The 24532-nt window shown below is 52.3% G+C and overlaps 1 protein-coding gene across 1 annotated transcript in view; it reads left to right on the top strand.

The window, feature by feature from the left end:
• Positions 1–24532, top strand: part of ADARB1 (adenosine deaminase RNA specific B1) — an 81961-nt gene that overhangs the window by 22289 nt on the left and 35140 nt on the right. Inside the window, exons 2-7 of the mRNA XM_069474901.1 lie at positions 8649–8723; positions 13602–14533; positions 18199–18313; positions 20291–20459; positions 21099–21247; positions 22343–22511. Coding sequence (XP_069331002.1) covers positions 8696–8723; positions 13602–14533; positions 18199–18313; positions 20291–20459; positions 21099–21247; positions 22343–22511 — 1562 coding nt within the window. The 5' untranslated portion in view covers positions 8649–8695. The remainder of the gene's footprint in view (positions 1–8648; positions 8724–13601; positions 14534–18198; positions 18314–20290; positions 20460–21098; positions 21248–22342; positions 22512–24532) is intronic.

The raw sequence follows: 24532 nt of genomic DNA, 5'->3' as shown, positions 1-24532 counted from the left end.
GCAGGAAGTTTGTGAGCCAGGCCTAGACGCAGCGGCACGCGCCACGCGGGACACAACACCTTCCCCGGCAATGAACTTGAGGCCTCATCCGGCCCACAGTCCGAATCTCCTCCTTCTCCCCCTGACTCGGCTCCTGAGGGCCGCAGCCTGGAGCTGCCCGGGGACGGGGTGACTGGATCAAACGCTCATTTGGGGGAGGGGCAGAAGGGCCCGGGTGACCGAGGCCCTGCCACGCTGCTCCATGTGCTCTGCCCGGCCTGGAGCCTCTCCCTACCCACACCCCGATTCTCCTCTTGGCAGAGAGCTCCCTTGTCCGTCGTTCTCTCGACACCAGCTTCAGCCTTTGGGGTCTTCTGGCCACCGTGCTCCAGACCCCTCTGCAGAGGGTGCTGGGGCAGACGGAGCTGGGTGGGCACAGGAGCAAACGGGACCACCGCACGTTTGCTGTGGGCCGTACAAAGCACATACTTCAGTGTGGGCTGGTTAGGTGTAAAATACACGTTTAGAACAGTATGTGTAATGGCGATGACAGCACGGAGTAGAGTTTAGGGACCTTGGTCCCCTCATACCAGTGACATCGCTTTGCAGCAGCTCATGGAGATTTGGGAAGGGACCTGCCCAAGGTCAGCATGCAGCAGCCTCAAGGTCAGGACTCGCAGGCCCCATCCCCGCCTTCCTTCTTGCCCCCCACAGTACCCTGAGCTGTGGCACCTCCCAAGTCCCACACCCAGGGGCGGGGCCCTCGCTGCGCAGTTTATTCCGCCTGTATTTGGGCTGGCTGCCTGGTCCCTCTGAGACCGACATTATGATAAAGTCTAGGGCACACGGAATTTGGTGTAATTTCCATGAAAAGTGTGCAGTTCTTTTGGCTGATGGTGGTTGCAGGGGAGACTACAGAGACGGACAGCCTGTGGTGGTCGGAGTGTGGCCTGGGGTCCCGGGAGGGCTGCCGCCTTTCCAGGCTGCATCTGTGTGCACAGGAGCAAGGCTTGGGGTGAAACTTAATGTTTTCTTATTTTCTTACTGTGGGAAGCTGTGTATGTTTGTTGTGAGAATTAGGAAGTATAGATAGGGCAAAGGTAATAATCCTTGTAGCTAACTTTGAATATGAGCAAAGCCGCGATACTTTCCTTCCAGTTCTTAGTGCTGGAGTCGGACGTTTAGTGTTTAATGCTTTGTGTTTGGTGTCGTTATGTCGGAACCCAGCTACACCTGACTTCTGCGTCGGAGGGAGACACGTGTGCAGGAGAAGGGTGGCCGGGCCTCTCCAGCGCCATTCCTGGTGCCCAGCAGGGCTGGACAGGCCCCTCTGTGCCTCCTGCCACCCTGGTTCTCCCCACGCCGGCCCCTCTGCCCTCCGGATGGCGAGGTGGGGGGGCTTTGCCAAACTGCGGGGCCTCGCCCTGCGGGGCTTGGCTGTGCTCAGCACAGAGAGCAGCCCTTTCGCTGGACCTCAGCCGGCTGTGACTTCTACGCCGTCAGCTTGACAACTGACGTCTTTCTTTGTTTTCTAGAGAGTGAAAAGAAACTTCGAAAAAGACGCTTGTTAAAGCCCATTTGCATTCTTTTATGAATTTTGCTCGTTTGTCTCCCCGTTTTTGCACTGGGTGTCGGGCTCTTGGAGCTGGTTGCAGGCTGCCAAAACGTGGCTCTGACCTTCAGGCGGTTGCCGGCCTGCTCACCCAGGCTCGTCTGGAAGGTGCTGCCACTGTCGGGGGCGCCCTGACTGCTGTAGGTGGGGGGACGCACGTGTCGCTTGTCAGGGGACTCGGGGGAGGTCGCTGGAGAGACTGGCCTCCCGCCGGGGCTCTCACACCGCGCAGCCTCCGCTGTGCGCGACTGGAAGGTTAGTAGTTAGAAAACAAGTTGAGACATGACTTTGAAAATGTATTTCTGTAAGAGTTGCTTTAATTCTCCCGAGAGAATAAATAGCCAAGGTCTTAAAGATCTGCTTTGTAGGATTTACGCCGCACATAACTTGGCAGGATTAATTGGCCTGAGTTTGTTTGCTGTGGTCAGCACCGCCCTGTGTCCAGTCAGTATGCGGTTTCCGTGGTGTCAGGTGAGGTGAGGGGCCTGGTTCACCACCAACAGCCGCCCGACGGGGCGTGGAGCGGCGGGGACCCGCGGCCCTGCCCACGGCGGCCCACTCCTTGCTGTGCAGTGACGGTGGCCGCGGCTCACGAGCGCCGGGTTGTGCGGGTGCCGTGCCGGCGCCGGGTCACAAGGACTCGCTCACCCGCCTGCACAACCCCCTGCTGGGAAGCCGTGGGCATGAACTCGCGTCACACCAGGCTTGAGAGCCCTGCCAAGGCCATACTGCGGGGAACCGAGGCAGCCTCAGCCCAGACCCTCGCCCAACGTGTCCCGGCACACTCTGCCCCCGTCACCCTGCAGGCTGCAGGCGGGTCGCTGACTTCCCGTAGAGAGTGACCCTAGCAGGGCACTTCTGTCCCTTAGACGAGGAGGACAGTCAGCTGCCTGGGACAGCGTTCCTAGTCACAGCTGTACCGCGTGGCTCCCTGTCACGTCAGCGGTGAGCAGAGCAAAGCCACTTCACTCACAGACGCTTCTGACTTGAGGACTTAAGAGGTAACTGGGTAGCTGTCAAGTTCAGACGTGTTCCAGAGAAAGCGGATACAGCTGTCGTGGCCACACCGCAGTTAGTCGGTCCAGGACACTCCAGGCCGCGTGCCCACCGGCCTCCACTCGGGAAGCACCTGCCGAGCACAGACGCTGGACGAGCCTCGTGTCGCCCACGGAGCCCCCGGGCTGGCGGGGCTGGCAGGACAGGCGGGACGCTGGGCCAGGGGGACGCCAGGCCAGGGGGCGCCAGCCGGGGGGAGCCCCTGGCTCACGTTGTTCCCGGGGCTGTGAGCGCTGGCGTGTGTTGGAGCCGGTTTCCAATTTACAGATCATGACGTGAATTCTCTAAACATGCATGATGAGCCTGTTGGATTTCAGATTGTTTTCCTGCAGGTGATGTTCTCACAGGTTTGTATTTCAGTTGCCTTTGTTCTGTAATCAAGTCATCGTTCAGTGTTTCTGCTGTAGCCGCACAACTAATCTAGCCTTCAGCACACTGCTTAATTTGCAATAAAGAGTCAGCACAATCTCTTCTTTAGTAACACTTCTCTTTTTCTAAATTTGCAGTTTATAGCTATTAAAAGTAGAACCCATAGCAGTCATAAAGAATGTATGAAACTTCTCTCGAAACTGTCCTTTTTTGAAGAGAAAATGGATTAAATTCATTTATTTGTTAGTAGTTTTAATCAAGTTCACCGCTTACCTTAAACAGTTTTTGATCTATAAATTTTTAGTGGACTCCTAAAGATAGTATTTTTACCAGCACAGTAGAGAATATTCAAGCTATGATGCACCTTTGGTGTAACTGAGTCATGTTCTTTCTATTTTATTCCAGAATATGTTGTTTCGTGACGGGAGGGAGAAGGGAAGGGGAGGAGGGGGGCCCACATGCCCTCGGCTTTGCCCCCGCGGTGGGGAGACGGTGGTATTGTCGGAAGTTGATAGAATATTGTATTTATATATATTGTTTCCATTTCTGTTTGGCAATGTAAGCATCTATAAAAAGGTATAAAGAATAATATAGCAACAGTTTACGTACCACCTGGTTTCAAAAAATAAAACATTGCCAATTCGATCATGTTATTTGAAATGAAAGATAGCCCATGAGCGGAGATAAGGACATCACGGCCGATGGCCTTGGGGTCCAGCCTGCCCTTCCTCCAGGCGGCCACCCAGCGTCCAGTCCTGTTTGTTAAAAAGCACGTTTGTACATCCGGCTGTAAGACGCGAGTCTCACCAGATGCGCTGCTTCGGGACGGGTTCTGATCTGCTCTGGACTCCGTCCCGTCTCCTTGCCCTGTGGCCCTGCGCGCCGGGCGGCCTGCGGAGCTTGGGTTTCTGCTCGGCAGGGCCGGCCCACCCGCTTGCTCCTGGGTCAGAGCTTTCCTGGTTATTTGGACCTGTTTATTTTTCCACGTAAACATTAGAATCAGCTTGTCTATGTCCACTAGAAAGGAAAGCTTGGGGTCATGCCCGCACCCGAGTTAGACGCGGGTCCCGGGTATTCGCGGCCGGGTCTCCCACACCCCCCACCGTCTCCTGCTGCTGCGTTCAGGGGTCTTGAGAAATGGGGGGTGTATTTTGAATACTGCTGTCAGATAAGGGATTTAACTGACCATTCTTGGACTTCTGCTCCACAGGGGATTTTTAATGGAGTTTTAATTTTTATGTGTTTGCAGTTGAGGCCATAAGAGGTTTCTTTCAAAATGGAAGAAAACGTAGCTATGTGAAATGCACCAGGTGCTTGCATTTGCTATTTTGCTTTGTTTTATAACCTTTGGTATAAGAGCTGGCATTTGTAGAGGCCGAAAATGTTGGCTTCTGCTCCGCAAGAGGTTCCAGCTCCCATTCTCACTGTGCAGGTCCCCACCGCCACCGCACCCAGCGTGACCACTCTCCACTGTGAGACATTTCCACGTCCTTTAGAAAGAACGTTAATATGCAGAAGCAGGAAAACGAGGCCGGCTGCGCAGGTCAGGCAGACTGTCGGCGCCGGGCTCCCTCCCCTGCCTCGGCACTTTGTCACTGCGGAGTCTGTTCTTCCTGGACACAGACAGCGGAGGGACGTCAGTCTCCTCAAGCAAACCCACTGTTGACCTATTAGGAGAATTAAGTTGGCCTTTTGCATGCCTTCTGCCCATTTTTTAATTAAACTTTTTATTTTGAGAGAACATAGACTCACGTGTAGTTGTAAGAAACGTGAACACGCACCATCATTTCCCCGGGACACACGCCCAGTCGTACAGCTGCGCGTCAGACGGTGGTGGCAGGTTTGGTGTTTGAGGCACCGCGAGGTTGTTCTCCAGAGTGGCTGCCCGTTTTGCACTCCTGCCAGCGGCGTCTGAGAGGGCCGGGTTCGCCACGTCCTCGCCAGCATTCGAGGTGGTCACTGTGCTTTACTTTGAGCTGCGTCTTCTCAGAGGTGATTTCCAGCCGCGCTTCCCCGAGGGCCGGCGTTACTGGCTGTCTTTCACGCACTGACTTCCCATCTGTGTGTGTCCTCTGTGGTGCAATGGCTCCTCTGTTTTTAAATTGGATTGTTTGTCTATTTTACTATTGAGTTTTGAGAAGTTCTCATATATTCTATTCATTGGATGTGTGGTTTTCAAATATTCTCTCCTTGTCTGTAACTTGTTTTTTTCATCTTTTTGACGGGCTCTTTTGCAGAGCAAAAGTTTTTAAGTCCCAGTGTGTCCATCTTTTCTTTCAGGGTTCGAGTCTGAGCACTCTTCGCCAGGCCGTAGATCCTGAGGATTTTCTCCTGTGGCTTTTCTAAAAGTTTCACAGTTTTATGTTTTTCACGGAAGCCTCCGTCCATTTTGAGCGAGTCCTGGTCGCGGTTCGAGCTGCCACCCGTGTGTCTGGTTGCTGTGGCTGCAGCTGTGTTGCCGGGTTCTCTGTTCTGCCCTGTTGCCACCTGCGTGTCGGTCCCCGGCCAACGCCATCCCGTCTCGCCGCCGGGAGCTGTACAGCAGGGGCGGAAATCAGACAGGTTCCTCCCCGTTACTCTTTTTGCGAAGGCTGCTCTAAACCTCTCTCTGGTCATTCTCACGTCTCTGCATCTCCGAGTTGGCATCTGTTCTCTGTCCTTTTTCATGCAGTTTGAGATCTCCTGGCTCTTGGTATGACAAGAGACTTTTTTTTTTAATTGGAACCTGCTCACGTGACATCATGAGACTCTGACTCTGACGCAAACCCTCTGTGCGAGCCCCTTCCCACACAGCTCTCACTCCTGCCGGGAGGGGGAGGGCCAGACCCGCCAGCCTTCCTCTGGGGGGGCCCGTGACCCCATTTTGCAGTGTGGGAAGGGCCTGGCGGGATGAGCGGCGTCTCCCCACTGGCCTTGTCTGAGCCCACACCAGCACGGGGACGCTGGGGGTCCTGCTAGCCGGCGCGGGTGGGGCCGAGGCCCTTGTGTGCTGCTTGGCTGGAGTGGAGCAGCTCTCGGCTAGAGGTTCCTGTCTTGCTGGGCTCCTTCCCTGGTCCCTTGGCCAGAGGAGCAGCCGTTGTTGGGGCTCTTTGGTCTGTGCCTGTTGGAGTTCTGGGCTCCAGCTTCCTCCTCTCCAAGTCAGACATAGGAGGCAAAGGAGAGGGAGGGTCATTCCTCGGGTCCCAGAGTCGCTGGCTGCTCTCTTGCTTTTCCCCTGTTTAGGCTTCTCAGGATGGTTTTATATGTGATATCCGGGGTTCTCGCTGTTCTTACTGGGGGGAAAGGGGAGAGTACATCGTCTCCACCTTCCCACGGGGGAAGTCCCTTCTGCCAGTCTTCTGCTGAGTCCTTGGGGCAGGTTTCTGTGGTTTCCTGAGTTTATGGCCGGGGTTTCTCGGAAGTGCCTGTGATGGCCTTGCCTGCTTCGGACTCTCTCCCACCTTCGTGGCACGCCCAGGTCTGACCTCCGTCCGAGGCTCAGTCTAGCGATCACGTCCCCGTTTCTCTGACCTGACCCCGCCAGCCGAGAGGCCCCTGAGAGACCCACACCCCCTGCTGAGGGCGTCTGCCCTGCACACGTGGGCCTCGCGCTTTGGCCCACATCCCACCTCCCGTTCTAGATCACACTTCAGTCGCTTTTGGTTAAAACTTGCCATGATGCGCCAGGCTTAGTGGCTCATGCCTGTGGTCCCAGCACCTCAGGAGGCTGAGGCAGGAGGATCGCTTGAGCCCCGGAGTTGGAGGCTGCAGGGAGCTGTGATCACACCACTGCACGCCAGCCTGGACAATACAGTGAGACCCCATCTCTTAAAATAAATAAAAGAAAACTTTCTGTAATGGAAATATTAAAACATGTACGAATAGGGAATTGTACAATGAACCCATATGCCCCTCAGCCAGGTTCAATAATTACCAGCCACCTGGATCCCCTCTTCTTTGTTCCTACCACGCTGAGTATTCTGAAGTAAATTTCAGATATTACCCTTTCATCTGTAAATACTTCAGTACCCAGCACTAAAAGTTAACTACCATCTCTATACCTAAAGTAATTAACAATAATTCCTTAATATAACCAACTATACAGGCAATATTTACATTTAAGTTTCACAATTGCAGAATCTTCCTGATTCGTTTTAGGTTCTTGTATTATCCAGCACTGTGTTTTGCACATAAGTCTCTGAAAATATGTCTTGAAGTAATTAATGCATATGAAATAATAACACTTTTAAAACTACCCGGAAAACATTTTTTAATCTCTATTCTAAATAGAAACTCACTTAACTTTTAGCAACAAATTTGCCAGAAATGTAGTGAGATTAAAAGTTATTAACAAATGATTATCATGTAAACCATATATATTTTAGATACATGATATATGATACATATATAAAATATACATGTTTTAGTACTATTTTCCTAAAAGCAATCAATTTGCCTTTTAATGATTTATAATGTAAATTTTTTATAAGCAAAGCAATGTGTGGTTACAAAATTTGCAAATCTCTTTTTCCTCGATTGCAGTTTGATGGGATTCTTTATTACAGATCACATATTAGTGCATTCTTGGAAAATATATCTACAATATTTAGGAAGAGGAAACTCAAATTTGTTAATAATTAGAAATTGGAATAATTATTCTTTGAGGATTTCCTGTGGTTTCTCCTGCCAACAAATAATATGTCATACATGGCTGAGAAATTAGATTAAATGTGACAACTATATGCGCTTTAGTCTCGTGTGTATGAGATGCTATTCAAGACGACAGCGAAGTAGTTAAGGGCAAGGCTGAGGGTGCTGGTTCCCGGTGTGTGGCTTTGTTTTATAACCCGAGCCGAGAGTCTGCCCGGAACCAAGATGAGAAGGCAGGCAGACGAGAGCCCGGTTTGAGTTCTGTCCTCGTCTGTCGGGTGTGTTGCGTCTCCAAACCATCCTGTGGGAGAGATCTTCCTGAGATGTAAACGTCACCACCTCTGTTCCCAGTCAGAGCTCTTTGTGGCCCTCCATTCCCCAGAATCAAGCCCACCCTCCTCAGAGCAGCCTGGGGCTCTGTCACGGCCCGAGACCTGCCTTGCTGTGACCCTGTCCACCTTGTCACCCCTCACACGGGAGAGTTCCCATCAAGAGTTCTTTGCTGCTCCGGAACCTTCCAGAAAGGAGTGTTCTGTCCCAAATGGCAGACTTCTCTAACAAGACCTAAATTCCTTTTTTTTTTTCCAGACAGAGTCTCGCTCTGTCACCCAGGCTAGAGTGCAATGGTGTCATCATAGCTCACTGCAACCTCCAACTCTTGGGCTCAAGCGATCCTCCCATCTCAGCCTCCTGAGGAGCTGGGACTACAGGCGAGTGCCACTTTGCTTGGCTAATTTTTTTTTTCTATTTTTAGTAGAAATGGTGTCTCGCTCTTGCTCAGGCTGGTCTCAAACTCCTGAGCTCAAGCAATCCTCCTGCCTCGGCCTCCCAGAGTGCTAGGATTACAGGCGTGAGCCACCATGGCCAGCCAAGACCTAAGTTTTTATTTCATGATTTTTTCCTTTAATCTGTAATAATGTTGTAATCGTTTCCCCAGAGTAGACTGACCTCATACTGCCCATATCCTGGGAACACTAAATGCTATTTTCTTGCTGTCTTTCAGACAGAAACAGTCTCCGCCAGTCAAGAAACCCTCAAAAGTCTTTTGCCATGGATTTAGAAGATGAAGAAAACATGAGTAAGATCTAGGCCTATCATGTAGTATCAAATAGCTAATCTTCTGTTAAAATTTTGATGTTTTTGTAAGCGTATTAATGAGACTGATGTAGGCAAATCGGTGGTTTTTCTCGTGATGTGTGCTCACTGACAGTGTCATGATGTTGGTTCTCTGCAGTAGGGTCGGTGTCTGGCGTGGGCGTTTCCCGACGGCCGCATGCCCAGGTTTTCCGTTCCTCGTGATCCTCACGGGCCGTCACTTGTCATCTCTGGAACATGCCTCTGGGCGCGTGTGTCGTGCAGCTGCGTGGCTTCCTGTGAAGTCATGTCATTCATGGCTGGTTCTCAGAGTAATGCTCTGAATTGTCACCCATGCAAACCAAACATAACCTTTGAGATTGATTCAAATACGCGGTCATCTAGAATAATCGTATAGAAATATTTCCCTTCAAATACAGTAGAGTCTCTGCATTTTGAGGGAAGGGGGTTCACATGTGTCTGTTAAGTTTCCAAAGATACTAAGGAGACTCGGGGCTGGCGTAAGCAGAGCTCTCGTGGGGCCTTTCTCCTCCCCATACCGTCCTCTGTGGGGCTCACCAGCCTTTTCCTCTCAGCGTTGTTCTCTGTTGAAAGTTCAGGGAACACACCTGTCTCTTCTATTTTATCTTCAATCCCAGCTAGCAGTACGTTCAATAAGGTTTCAGTGCTTCCACAGCCGCTGGGAGAAGTTACAAGGAAGACATCACGTTTCTGATACGTGTACGTATTTATATTCTTACTTGTCTCGAGGAAGAACATGCAGCTCTCGGTGACACTGGGACTGACTGTTGATGTTACAACTCAGCTCAGCGCATGTCCCTGTGGCTTCACCCAGAACTAAGCACCTGAGGTCTTGGAATGGCGCTTGTGCGCCACATAAATCAAACCGTGGCCCAGGGCAGCGTCCCTGCGTTGTGTTGCTGGTCCTTAAGTTTGCTGCGGGTGCTGTGGACGGGGCTGGGCCTTTGCTCTGTGAACTGCGCAGTAAATGTCCCTGCAGCTGAAGGCGGCGGTCGTGGGGCGAGAGGGTCGGCGGCTCAGCAAGGGCTGTCTGGAGCCGTGTGACCGAGGCTTACCGTACTCTGCCCGTGTGTGCGCTTCCCGTGGCTGCTGGCGGTTTTCTCATCAGTCCTGAGATCTTTTGAAAATCCAGCCCCATGTTTCGCTGGGCAGTTCCTCTCACCATTTCCATTTTTGCCACAGTTTTTAACAGAGAGAGATTATGCCCACACTCCTCTTTTAGAAAATGTGACCTTCGCTTGGCCCATTTAATTTTCCACCTGAAGAATGTGTGCAGGTGTCCCTGGGTGTCACACCCGAACAGCGTGTGCAGGTGTCCCCGGGAGTCCCCCCCGAACAGCGTGTGCAGGCGTCCCCGGGAGTCCCCCCCGAACGGCGTGTGCAGGCGTCCCCGGGTGTCCCCCCCGAACAGCGTGTGCAGGCGTCCCCGGGAGTCCCCCCCGAACGGCGTGTGCAGGCGTCCCCGGGTGTCCCCCCCGAACGGCGTGTGCAGGCGTCCCCGGGAGTCCCCCCCGAACGGCGTGTGCAGGCGTCCCCGGGTGTCCCCCCCGAACGGCGTGTGCAGGCGTCCCCGGGTGTCCCCCCCGAACGGCGTGTGCAGGCGTCCCCGGGTGTCCCCCCTGAACGGCGTGTGCAGGCGTCCCCGGGTGTCCCCCCCGAACGGCGTGTGCAGGCGTCCCCGGGTGTCCCCCCCGAACGGCGTGTGCAGGCGTCCCCGGGTGTCCCCCCCGAACAGCGTGTGCAGGCATCCCCGGGAGTCCCCCCCGAACAGCGTGTGCAGGCGTCCCCAGGAGTCCCCCCCCAAACAGCGTGTGCAGGCGTCCCCGGGAGTCCCCCCCGAACGGCGTGTGCAGGCGTCCCCGGGAGTCCCCCCCGAACGGCGTGTGCAGGCGTCCCCGGGTGTCCCCCCCCGAAGGGCGTGTGCAGGCGTCCCCGGGTGTCCCCCCCGAAGGGCGTGTGCAGGCGTCCCCGGGAGTCCCCCCCGAACGGCGTGTGCAGGCGTCCCCGGGAGTCCCCCCCGAACGGCGTGTGCAGGCGTCCCCGGGAGTCCCCCCCGAACGGCGTGTGCAGGCGTCCCCGGGAGTCCCCCCCGAACGGCGTGTGCAGGCGTCCCCGGGTGTCCCCCCCGAACGGCGTGTGCAGGCGTCCCCGGGAGTCCCCCCCGAACGGCGTGTGCAGGCGTCCCCGGGTGTCCCCCCCGAACGGCGTGTGCAGGCGTCCCCGGGAGTCCCCCCCGAACGGCGTGTGCAGGCGTCCCCGGGAGTCCCCCCCGAACGGCGTGTGCAGGCGTCCCCGGGTGTCCCCCCCAAACAGCGTGTGCAGGCGTCCCCGGGTGTCCCCCCCGAAGGGCGTGTGCAGGCATCCCCGGGAATCCCCCCCGAACGGCGTGTGCAGGCGTCCCCGAGAGTCCCCCCGAACAGCGTGTGCAGGTGTCCCTGGGTGTCCCACTCTGAACAGCGTGTGCAGGCGTCCCCGGGTGTCACAGCCGGACAGCGTGTTCAGGTGTCCCAGGGCCTCCTCTATGTCAGGAGTGGACTACAGTGCGTGGCCACAGTCCTCCCATGTTGGCAGAAACGTTATGTCTTGTAGATTTATATAATGAGCCCTAAAATGATCCTGTGATAACAACATGATAAAGAACCTTCCTGAATGATTTTCCTGAAAGATAAGCTGCTGGTTGTAGTGCCAAAACTTTGACATGCCAGTCCTGTATGTTCTATTGTGATTCATACTCACATTTACGAAATGTAGCAGCGTGATCTGTGAACAGAATGCATATGTTTAAGAGGCTTTGAGATTGTGGGGTGTCTTTCTAATTTTAATGTTTCATCTTCCTTTATGTAGTAGCACTGTTAATAGACGGTGTGAGCAGAACTCAGCGTCTCTCAAGTGAACAAGAATTTAGAATGTACATAATCTGTGTTGTGGAAAGTATATTTTTCTTATAATGTCAAGATTACTTGTCAGTCCGATACTGATTATTTTTATTTCTGAAAGCATGTGGTTGTTTCAGAGGTTATAAATATTTGATTAAATGCATGTCAGAATACATTTATAATGATCTGATTTTCTGTCTTGATAATTGTTTAATAACAAATGTAAGCAATGATGTAGTGTGTAATGCTCTTGCACAATTTATTAACCTCTGAATTCCATCTTGGCTCTGCTCTTTTTAACCTTTTGTTCCCTTTGAGCACCGAAAGGAGTAACCTACCGAGCTTTTGCTGGAGGATGTTGTAAATGAAAATTTAGTGTCCATTCCGTCAGCTTTGCCAACTGGGGGAAGTGGTGTGTGAGGGGCGTTTGGAGACACAGAAGCTGCAGAGGAAGTTTGTAGACCCCTAATCTCTGCCACAGCTCAGCACCGGTTTTCCCGGGGGCTGTGTCCAAGCCAGGTTCTCTTCGCAGTCTCAGCTGAGCCATAGCCCTGGAGTTAGAGGTCGCTATCGGGGCAGATTGGCAGCCCGTGGCCGGGGCTTTGCTACGTAAACCTTCCCAAGGTGGAGCTAATGAATATTCTCACGGTTTTTTCAGTTTGCGTAACATAGTGAGAATCTACTTTTACGTTTAGTAGTAGAAACAGACCCGAGAGCCCCCATACTGGAGCACTTGTAAATTGGTTTACAGTCATAAAAATATTTTGGTTACTTAAAAGATTTATGGTGGATTTTCTGAAGCCAGCGGTAGAGATCTTTAAACGCATCCACACCATCAACCTGGCACTGCCCTGCGATTGCCAATCCTGGGCACCACGCAGCAGGCGGCCTGAGAAACTAACCGTGATAAAACAGAACGATTCCCTCTCACCTTTTTTAAAAAGCTTGATGAACTTAGTGGGAGGAGTGAACCCTTTTTTATTCCCCCTTTAAAATCAAAATCATGTTTATTTTGCCATGCACTTTTAGAATTCTAAACTTATCTTTCTTTATTAATTTTAAGTCTAAACTACCTTTAAAAAGTAGGATAAACAAATTATTCTGAAAACTCATCAAATAATTATTTTTTAAAAAGACAAAATTGCCAGATAGTATATTTATGAAGTTAAGATGTGGTAGCTTGCCTGCAGCTTCAACGTTATATCTTGTTCTTACATACTTTTCTTATCGTGGAATGTATAAAGGATTCAGATTTAATCAATCCCCATATATAATGAAAATGAGTACTAGAAATAAAGCCATATCCCCCAAAAATTATTTCTAAAAAGCCATAATACTTTATACAATTATATAGGCAGTTTTTCATAAACTTAATAGAATAATCACATATTTTTATTGAATATTTTAGACCTGAAAAGCAAATTAACTTACGAATGCATGTTTTTAAATTATGTTTCCTCTTCTGAGAGGTGCTGCAGTTTAAAACTTATAAATAGTATGATGATAAATGACAATGAAAAGGAGGAAAGTGCTAAATTAAAATGTATATTTGTCTATATTCTAATATTAAGTTATCATTTTGTTACACTTATTAATGTAAGGTCTTTCTGGATTAACTTATCCCACATTTTGACAAGCTTGAAAGAGTATCTCTAGGTGCTTAAGAATATTCTCAGTAGAGAAAAATTATTTAAAGATTTCACCTTTTAATGCAAAAGCCGTTGGTGACACCAACAGAAATGGTATTAGCCATTAATAAGTACAATGTCAAAGTACCCGTTTCAGCTGAGGCGATAGATAGTTCTTTGGCTAAACGTATAGCTCTTCTCATTTACATCAGGAATAAAACGTAAAAGCACACATCACTTGACCAGTTACAAAGAGAGATAAAGGAATCTATAAATTTTGCATTTACAAGGTCCTGCAACGAAGGCATTGTAAGTTACTCTTTCTGGGCACCGCAGGTTCCAGCAGCGCCGACGTTAAGGAAAACCGTAATCTGGACAACGTGCCCCCCAAGGATGGCAGCACCCCGGGGCCTGGCGAGGGCGCCCAGCTCTCCAACGGGGGCGGCGGCACCAGCAGGAAGCGGCCCCTGGAGGAGGGCAACAACGGCCACTCCAAGTACCGCCTGAAGAAGAGGAGGAAAACCCCGGGGCCCGTCCTCCCCAAGAACGCCCTGATGCAGCTCAACGAGATCAAGCCTGGTCTGCAGTACACGCTGCTGTCCCAGACGGGGCCCGTGCACGCGCCCCTGTTCGTCATGTCTGTGGAAGTGAACGGGCAGGTGTTCGAGGGCTCGGGCCCCACAAAGAAGAAGGCAAAACTCCACGCTGCCGAGAAGGCGCTGCGGTCCTTCGTGCAGTTTCCCAACGCGTCCGAGGCCCACCTGGCCATGGGGCGGACCCTGTCTGTCAACACGGACTTCACGTCCGACCAGGCCGACTTCCCGGACACGCTCTTCAACGGCTTCGAGACTCCGGACAAGTCGGAGCCGCCCTTTTACGTGGGCTCCAACGGGGACGACTCCTTCAGCTCCAGCGGGGACCTCAGCCTGTCGGCGTCCCCGGTGCCCGCCAACCTCGCCCAGCCTCCCCTCCCCGTCCTGCCGCCCTTCCCGCCCCCCAGCGGGAAGAACCCGGTGATGATCTTGAACGAGCTGCGCCCAGGACTGAAGTACGACTTCCTCTCGGAGAGCGGCGAGAGCCACGCCAAGAGCTTCGTCATGTCGGTGGTCGTGGACGGGCAGTTCTTTGAGGGCTCGGGCAGGAACAAGAAGCTTGCCAAGGCCCGGGCCGCGCAGTCTGCCCTGGCCACCGTTTTTAATTTGCACTTGGACCAAACGCCGTCTCGCCAGCCCATCCCCAGCGAGGGCCTGCAGCTGCACTTGCCACAGGTGAGGAGAACGCGGCTGCCACAGCACGTGGGCGTCGCTCTCGGTGCTTTAAACAGCATTTGATTGTCACTGTCACTGTTGGCTTTCCACCTTCACGGCACTCTGTCCTCACCAGGAGCAGTTACTGGTAAGTCTGGCTGCCAGGACCACGTGGTCTGCAAGAAGCCCGTGCAGCCTGCTGTGCGTGCCGGGGGCCCTTGCGGGGCGGGGGCGGGGCAGCAGGGGCCCTGGCGGTGCTGGGGCGGGGCCGCCCCCACATTCGCAGTTCCCTCCCCAGGCAGCCCGGTCGTGGTGACCCTGTCCCACAGCAAGGCTCTCGCAGGGGACGGGGTGCGCCCCGGTCAGAGGCCTCACCCGGGAATCTCACGTGGGGCACCAGTGAGCCGTCCCGTCTGGGTCCGGGTGGTGGGTGGCCTCTTGGCTCCAGCCTGCCTGGCTGGTGGCTGTGTTGTTCCTCGGCCAGAGCCCGGCCAAGCAGAGGACGCGCCAGCCAGTAGTGAGCAGGTGTCAGAGGGCGGCGGGGTGGGAGGGGCCCCTCAGTACGTGTCCAGCACCTGCCAGGCGCCCGGGAGTCTCTGCACGTTGGATTTCCTGTGTGGGGTTCGGGTGGGCTCCCCCAGCTGGGCGGCAGGGGGCAGCGCCCTTCAGTCTGGTCTTGCCCCCGCCCAGTAAGATGAGGATGAAGAAAGGGAAGGCATCAGGTGGGCTCAGAGTGGCTTCCATGGAAGAGGAAGAGTAAAGAAAACAGCATTTCGTTCTCATCTCTGAGTCCTAGAGCTCTCTGATCAGTATTGCTTCTTTTCTTGGAAATCCAAACTTCTGCTGGTCTATTGTAAAAATTATTCTTTGACCCTCTTCTTTATTCCTTTGTGTCCAAATGTCATTCACTTTGAAGATAAGACATATACCACATTTGACCAGAATAGGGATGGATGAGGGACTCCACAGGGATTGACGGGGTGGCCTGTGTTCTCTCGGGAGCCCCCAGTGGGGGCCGCAATGGTCCCTCTCTTGCCTTTGGACAGATGAGAGCAACCCTGTGCAGCTGGAGTCTGGGACGACCAGTAGTGCTCAGTTTTAAGAGAGATTTATTTTATTTTGCCTAAAGCAACCAAATACAACATCAGTATAAAGCAATACAGTCAAAGTATTTTGCTGACTTTTTTGATGAACCAAACACTTGCTTCCCTTAAAACCTCTTGTTAACGTTGTTCATGAGAATTCTTAGTCCATTTGTCATGTCACAAACCAGTGGCACTAGATCCCATGTGATTTCTCATTCTCGGGGTTACTATTTGCTAAAATATTTCAGCCTAAGTTCAAATTACTGTCTGATGTGACGTATCTTCTCTTAGTGTTGACAGAGTGGCAAATGAGACCCCCGAAATCACATCAGATGCAGGGGCTCCACAGCGCAGCCTGTGGGCGGTGTCAGCCCTGCTGTGTGGGCTCGGCCTCCCGAGATGCTGGGGGCAGCCCTGGGGGGCCCCTGCTGGGCTCCATCCTGTGGGGGTGTGGGCGGGCAGGGACCGTCCCAGCCCCACCTGGCACCACTTCCTCTGGGTTAGTCTAGAACCACTGGGGCTCCCGGGGAGTGGAGCTGAGATTCCCCCAGTCCCCGCTGCGGTGGCCCCCATGGCCCCTGTGTCCTTGGAGCCCCCAGGTAGCTCATGTGTCCCTTGGAGGACCTGGGGTGGCCTTCCCAGAATCGGTCCTTATGGCCTTACTGCTGGTTCCATTGTCTTTCAACTGGAAATTTCAAGATGTACATTGCAGGGAAGGTGAAAAAACCTACCTGTTTTCCCAGAGCAACCCTCAAAGAACTTAGACATCCCTGGCCTGGAGATTTTTTGCCTTCATGTTCGTAGTGGCACGAGGGGACCTACAAAAACAGACACGCTGGCCACGTGACGACGGCCGTGTGCTCTGTCCCAGCGAGCCCAGCGCTGGGAAGGGCTTTTCCTGGCCCTGTGTGTCCTTGCAGGGAAGTGGTGCTGCCCGGGACTGTGTGTGCACCGGTTTGACCTTAAGAGCAGGTTGTTTGTGTTGTTTTATGCCCCCTGAAACTGAGAGGGGAGTCGCTTCATGCACCACACGGAATTCGAGGGGCTTTGAGAGCTGCCCGTGTGCGGCAGATGCCCGCACCTAGCCGGCGTCGGCACGGGCGCCGCGCCCTGATCTGGGTCTCCCTGAACTGTTTGGTAAAACTTTTTCACCTTTCTCTGAAAGTCTGGGGACGTGCCTAACTTTACACGTAACCGCAACTTTGTTTCCTCCGGCTCGTCCCTCGCCTCTCACCGCGTTTCTGTGTGAATTGGAACCATCGCCCTTTCCCTCCGGGCCCGGCCACGTGGCGTTTGCCCGTCCGCGGTTCTGCGCACAGGCCTGCTCCCCGCACGGCCAGTGCCCCTGCCCGGGTGTCCCCGTCTGCTCCCAGGTGTTCTGTCTTGCGCTGTCCTCGGGGCTCACTGGTGTTCGCTGCCGCAGTGACAGGAGGACAACGTCCTGACAGCTGTATTTTCTCCATAAGCCATCACTTAGGATGAATGACTTTTCTATTCATTTTGGGAAGTATTTTGTTAAGGGCCACCCTGGGGACAGTAGTTTTGCCTGGTGGCCATGGGTTGTCCAGACAGGTGTAAGGCTGGTGGGACCCGGGTCGAAACTGGCTCTTAACACACACCTCTCGGCAGATGTGGTTTCTCATTATATCTAGTGAGCCGTAAAAATAAGACCACGTCACGATCTGACAGATTGCTCCTGAGCGGCTCTCCCTTGGGTCATGGGATCTGCTGACACAGCCGTTCAGGTGCTGCAAACACGGCTTTTGACACCTTCCCTCAGAGCCTTAGCCGGTGCATTCGAGTGTCCCGCAGTCCGAGCGGGAGGTGCCCTCCGAGCTCTGAGCCGCGGCTGCCTTCCGAGCCAGCGAGCGGAGCCGGGGGATGTCGTGCGTGGAGGCTGAGACAACCAGGAAACGTCTCTACCTGGCGCCTTTGGGAGGGAGGTGCTGGGCACAGCCTGGTGGCTCTTCCATCTGGTCACGCCTTCTCACTGCCCCCTTTGCCCGAGATCTTGCGTGTCACCTGGTGTGCCCAGCCTTGTGCGGTCCCCGAGCCACACCACGTGTGGCTGTGGGAGAGGGTGAAAGAGGGGCCTTCCCTGCCCTAAGCAAGTGTCACTGACAGAGGTGCCTGCCGGAGAGCAGCAGTGGGTGAGCACAGGGTGCGGGCAGGTGGCCCCGGGCAGGCACTCTCACCCTGTGCCTCGGTTTCCTCCTGGGGACAGGGCTGGTGTTGTGAGAATCAGAGGGACGACTTGTGTGTGGGCCTCACGCTCCGTGAGTGCCGGCTCCCACGAGGGCATGTCGAGAGGTGCCCAGCCACGGTCTGGTGTGACCCACGGGCATCAGTGTCCAAGGAATGTTTTGGAGGACGTGAGTGCGCACACACACACGCACACACACACACACGCACACACACACGCACACACGCACGCGCACACACACACACGTACGTTTGACAGATCCACCTGTGTGATTTCCCAGATTAGAAGCAGTTGGTACGTGTCACCGTGTAGAGCAGTGTGTGGTGACATTCGGAGGGGTCAGCCCTGCTCCAGGCGCCGGTGGGTCCCTAACCCTCGCGTCTCTGCTCCCCTCCCAGGTGCTCGCGGACGCTGTCTCTCGCCTGGTCCTGGGTAAGTTTGGTGACCTGACCGACAACTTCTCCTCCCCTCACGCTCGCAGAAAAGTGCTCGCGGGAGTCGTCATGACGACAGGTGAGCATGTCGGTGTCGTGTGTCACCCGCGTGCATCCGTGTTCACCAAATGTGAAACACTCTCCATCTGTGAGAACCGCTCGGACACACCAATGGGAGGTGGTTTTTGTTCTTTTTCTTCAAAATGTTGGCCGTATGCAAATGTGGGAACTTCACTTAAAACCTTTTTTCCCCTAACTGTTCATCTTTTTAACCTAAGTTTGTTTCATTTGGAGACAGCAGACGAGATTCATGTTTGATTCGCATCATCCCTGTCATGCAAGAGGCCTATGTCTGCTCCAGCAAACGGCAGGAGACTCACTAATCCTGCTTTATGGAAACCAGGATGTGTCTGATCTATCACCTCGGTCTTGAGGCTGCCCGATGAGTTTCTGAGTGACTGTTGGGGGGGAGGGAGGAAGCTCATACGAGGGAGAAAACCCCTGGGAAAAAGCACAGTTTAGGCAGAAGAAACCCTATGAAATTTGTCTAGAAGTCCCAGTAGCAAACGGAATCCCGGAGCCTCTTCCCACAGCCCGGGTGTGAGAGCGCTCACTGCGTCTCTGCAGGCAACTCCCGGGACAGGGAAACCACAGCTCTGCCGCGCCTGGCTCCCTGCAGTGGGGGACGCCTGTCACGCAGGGCCTCTCCGCTCCCGGGAAGCTGGGAACAGTTTGTCCACACCTGCCAGCCAGGGAGGAATCCCCAGGTCTCCATGTGGGTGACCCCGTTGTCCTTCCTGCGGCAGCACACCTGCCAGTTTGTGGAAGGGGCCTGAGTCCGTGACCCTTGGCCTGGCCCGGCCACGTGGTGGCCCAGGCAGCACGGCTGTGTTTCAGCGGCCCTGGCGGCCGTGGCAGGCCGTGCTCGCTCTGACGCAGCCGGGAGCGTGTGGGACGGAGGAAGTACCCTCTCTTCTGATACCTGATTCTCCTCCCTCTTGAGCTCCCTCCACGCCCGTCCTTTGCAACTCGGGACACCTCACCCACCGAGTCGAGTTCTCTAAGTCAGGTTCTGTGCCTCCTTGGGCCACGTGAGTGAGTGAGCCGGTCGAGTTCTTTTACCCAGTTGTTTAACCGCCCTCTGGGAGCATTTTGCATTTCCGTGTGTATTCCGCTCGAGACCATTTGCCCCAAGCCGGCATTCCCACGTGAAGCCAGGCCTGTGTAGCAAGCTCCCGGAGTCGGGTGCCGGCCCCAGACGCGGGTTCCGGTGCTCTCGCCCGCTGAGTGGCCCTGGCAGGTTGTGAGCCCTGGGCCCCAGTTCACTCGTCTGTCACATGGAGACGGCAGTAGCATGTGCCTCAGAGGACGTCGTGGGAAGGCAACGAGGACAATTTTCCTAACGTCCCTGCGTCCCTGGTGCGTGCTGTCACTCGCGTGCACAGCATCCACTCAGCTGTGGGGAGCACGAGCCGACCCTCAGGTGCCCTTCAGGGCCCGCGGCGTGTCCCTGCCCGTGGTCTGCTCGCCAGCCCGTCCGGGTGGCCCCGCGTGGCTGTTCCCCTCTGCTACGTCTCACTCCCAGTGCAGGGAAGCGGATGGATCACCAAGGAAGACGTGGCGACTTCGTCCTGTTTCCCTCCTGTTTCTCTGTTGCTGCTGGGCCAACCTTTCCCGCCCTTCAGCACTTTGGTATTTGACGTCAAGGCCGGTTGCAGACCAGGTAGTCGGCCTTGACGTAGCGTTTCCTGCCCGTGCCGGTGGGGAATGTCCAAGAAGAGATCTTGTTGCATTCCAGAGGAAATAACCTCTCCAGTTTAGAACCTGTACACTCAATAGTGGGGAAGGTCAGCGTCCCAGAAATGTCCCCCGTGTCCCCAGTAAAAGGTTATTTGCGGGGCACAGCTGTGCCCAGTAAGAACACGCGTGAGGATGGGCTTGCGAGGTCCGGGGAGCCCTGGGAAGGGGAGTCGCTGAGCGAACGTGCCAGCCCCGGGAGCGCGGTCGGCAGGCATCACCGTGCGTCACAGAAAAGAATCTCCCTTTTGCTTTTCAGGCACCGACGTCAAAGACGCCAAGGTGATAAGTATCTCCACGGGAACGAAGTGCATTAACGGTGAATACATGAGCGACCGCGGCCTTGCTCTGAATGACTGCCACGCAGAAATAATATCGCGAAGGTCCCTGCTCAGGTTTCTGTACACGCAGCTTGAGCTTTACTTAAAGTAAGTTTAGTAAGAAAGCAAAGGAAGCTATTATCAAAAATATTTTTTTCTTATTATAATATGAAACATTGCAAAACCTTTCATTGTTTGCATAATCACTGAAAAATTCACAAAATAATAACTTTATCAGTAACAATAAGATTGAATCCCATTTTTCCCATGATGCTCAAGCTATGAAATAGACTTGACTAAATTATGACGCACACGCACACACACATATATGGACATACCTGGACATAAATTTTAAGTCTTTGTTGCAGACCACGTGATTTTGTTTTACACAGTGTAAATATAAACAGAACTTCCAAACTACCTGATAAAGATGGTCATTTTTACGTTAGTCGCTGTTTCTGGAAAGAGCTATCATGTACCTGATTTTCTTTACAAAGCTGTTTCTTACATGTGGCCTTCTGTTCTGAAGTCGTAAATGAGAAGAAGAGGCTACTCACAATTCGATGGCATGCCCATTACGGAGTGGACAAGAGCTATATTAATTACTATAAATATATAAAATAGAAATTCCAGTTATCTTTCCCCTGTTGAAAATATTGGCCTCTGAAAATCGTTTGTGACTGTGATAGACTGAATTTTGACTGTATGTAGCTTTAAATGTTACTTTTGCAACTTTTTTCCTTTCAGTAACAAAGATGATCAAAAAAGATCCATCTTTCAGAAATCTGAGCGAGGCGGGTTTAAACTGAAGGAGAATGTCCAGTTCCATCTGTACATCAGCACCTCTCCCTGCGGAGATGCCAGGATCTTCTCACCGCACGAGCCAGTCCTGGAAGGTATGAGACTACGTTTTTCCACAGTTGAGAGTTTCTCAAGTAGATTGGTCACTATGTAGCAACAGGTAAAATAGCAAACCTACATTAGTACCCTCTTCTCTTTCTTTTTTTTTTTAATTTTAGCCTTGGTGGTGGATCTAATAGTAGTCTCTATAAATCATGGAGTTTTTTCTTTACAATTAATAATTTAATGAGAAAACTTTAATGAATGAAAAATGCTAATTCTGATTAACCAAGTGATTAAAATAGAGTGAGGGTATTAGATCAAAGTTGTATCTCTATTTAAATTTGGATGATAAATGTCTCTACGTCAGAGGTGTATTGCTCCTCCGTGTTGCCGATGAATTGTCGTTTACTAACGTGATTACGCTATTTGGCTGATGCTCCAGAAGCAAGTAGACGCTGATGAAAAGCAAGGCGCCACTGCAGTCACATTCTGTCCCGTCCCTCCTTGCACACGAGTTAGCGCTCCCGTGTGTCAGTGGTGTGTCCACACCCCGCGCCCAAGCTTACGCAGCGTTTATCTCAGACAGAAGGAACGTCTGATTATGCTGTTTCCCGTGGTTACAAAAGCAACACATACTCGCTGTGGAAAATTGCCGAATATTTATAAAACATGAGAACACTAAAATCACCCATATTCATATCATCTAGACGTAATCACTACAGATGTTTTAGTATCCTTCTCATGGGTTCACTTCTGCATCTGTCTAGGTTTATTTTTGAGATTCTAAAAATATAAGGGAAAAAATATATAACTAACACCCAAATAGCCATCACTGAGAATTAGCAAGTGTTAGCATCTCGGCCTGTTGCTTCAGCCCCTTTTTAATGATAGAAATAAATCATTTCAGTTCAAATGGAAACCCCCGTTCCCCCAACCCCCAAGGAGACCACTTTCGTGAATTTGGTTTGTTTTGTAGCCTTCCCGCCCAGTGTTATATACTTACATCGTGTGTGTATCTTGTATGCACAGTATACACGTAGGCATGTACATGCATAAACCGTGTTGTAAATGCGCAGGGCATTGTTGGGTGTGCTTTTCAGTGAATTGAGTAGATGTTTGCTGTCTGTGGGTTGCCTTCCTTCCTCTAGAACCAGCAGACAGACATCCAAACCGCAAAGCCAGAGGACAGCTTCGGACCAAAATAGAATCTGGGGAGGGGACGATCCCGGTGCGATCCAACGCCAGCATCCAGACGTGGGACGGGGTGCTGCAGGGGGAGAGGCTGCTCACCATGTCCTGCAGCGACAAGATAGCGCGGTAAGGCGGGTGGGCTGCGACCCAGGGCACCTCCTTGCACGCGGGACTCACTCGTCCCGTTTCTCAACTTCCCTGTTGGCTTTTGTCCCCATTCCCTGCTCAGGTGTTCCACGTGTTCTTTGAAAGACTGAGGTTCTAAACATGTGGCCCCCCCCCCCCGGGAGCGAATAGAGGTGGGGCCTTCACGCGGGGGTGTCAGACTTCTCGCCCTGCCTGTCCTTTAAAACAAGCGTCCAGCTTCTGGCACGTGTGTTTGTACGAGGCTTCTAGGCTAAATTGGTGCATCTAACGCTATTTGCTTCCCCTCAATACTAGTAGATGCAGCTTGCGTGGTCACATTCACCATTCCGTTAACATTTGGGGTAATTGATATTGACATTTTAAAAATCATGTAAAACCTGTCACAGACGCTGAGTCCCAAGCACACAGAGCAGCCCAGCCGTCCCATGCCCGGCGGTGGGTCAGGCTTAAATCGGGGCTCTGCAAACGCTTGTCTAGCTAGCGTGTGCCGAAACGTTCCTCTCTCAGAAGCCTGTATCCAGATCAGATTTTAGAAAACCTTTCATTTTTTCAGATGCTGGTATCAGTTCCACTAGCTCTTCTTTGTTGTTTTTAACCTAATGTTTATTTGAAGAAAAAAAAAGTAACGTGAGCCAATGGTACAAAGCATTCAGGGGGACAGAAGCACACGGAATAAAGATCCCCTCCTCAGAACTGCGGCGGTGGCCGTGGCGACAGGTCTGGACTGCCCGTCTAGAAGTTGCGGGCACTGACCCATGTGCGTGTGCGCACACATGTTCCACGCGTGTGAGAGCCTTCCGTGCTGTGTTATTTAACAGGTCCTGGACGGGAACCTCAGGTACAGGGAGCTGGATCGATCACACGTTGAGGCCACTGGGACGTGTTAGCTTACTATGTATCTGTGTGTGTGTGTTCTTGAGAAATACACAGTAGTGTTACTGTGAGGTGCTTATGTACATGTTGTTAGTCTACAGAAGTGGCACAATGCTGTAAATCCCATTCTGTTTGTTATATTTTCATTCAGCCCTGTGTTTCTGAAACTGTCCCCGGTGCTCTAGCAGACAGCCAGGCCACTGCTTCTGACTTCCGCACACCCCTCGTGGTCCTGGGTGTTTCCTCCGTGCTGGAGTCCTGGGATCTCCTGTGCTGCTCTTCCCACGTGGCCCTGAGTATCCTCACGCACAGCGCAGGGGAGACCTTTGCCGGAGTTTCTTGGGGCGTATGTTCAGGAGCTGCATGCGTGACAACGTCACAAAGTCATACCGGGTCACACCCCAGACTGGTCATGCCAGTGCGCCGGATTAGTTTCTCCTGTAGTTTGTAAACGGGTATCTTGTGGTCTCAATTTGCATCTGTCTTACCACCAGGAATGGTGAGCATCTCCTCAGTTACGTATTAGCTGCTCGTCTTGTCTTTCCCCTTCCCTGAATGCGTAGGTTGTATCCTTTGCCCACTGGTCTTTTGGATCTTGTAGCGTTTTCTTCTTCACTCGCAGAGCTCCTTTTACAGTTTATAGTGAGAAGGTTCCGTGTCTTTGCCAAGTCTTTCCCCTGAGTGGTCTTGTCACCCTGTGAAGATCACTTGACCACGCACACCAGGGTTTATTTCTGGGCTGTCTGCTCAATTCCATTGCTCTCCATGTGTCTCTACGCTAGTGTTGCGCTGTTCTGATGACTGCAGCTTTGTAATATGTTTTGGAATCAGGAAGTGAGAAATCTCCAACTTTCTTCTCCTTTTTCAAAATTGTTTTGGCTATCCAGGGTATCCTGAAATTTCACGTAAATTTTTGGGTAGATTTTTCTGCATAAAGTGCTGTTGTTCATTTCATAGGGATGGTGCTGAATCTATAGATTGCTTTGGTTAGTGTGGGCATCATAATAATATTAAGTCTTCCAACTCTTAAACATGGGATATATTTCCATTTATTTTTAACCTCTTTCATTTCTTTTAGCAATATTTTGTAGTTTTTATTGTACAAGACTTTCACTTCCTTGCTTAGA

Source organism: Eulemur rufifrons, chromosome 7 (assembly GCF_041146395.1).
Source record: "Eulemur rufifrons isolate Redbay chromosome 7, OSU_ERuf_1, whole genome shotgun sequence".
Lineage (NCBI taxonomy): Eukaryota > Metazoa > Chordata > Mammalia > Primates > Lemuridae > Eulemur > Eulemur rufifrons.
Note: the sequence above shows the minus strand (reverse complement) of the source record. Positions and strands in the feature narration are given on the sequence as shown.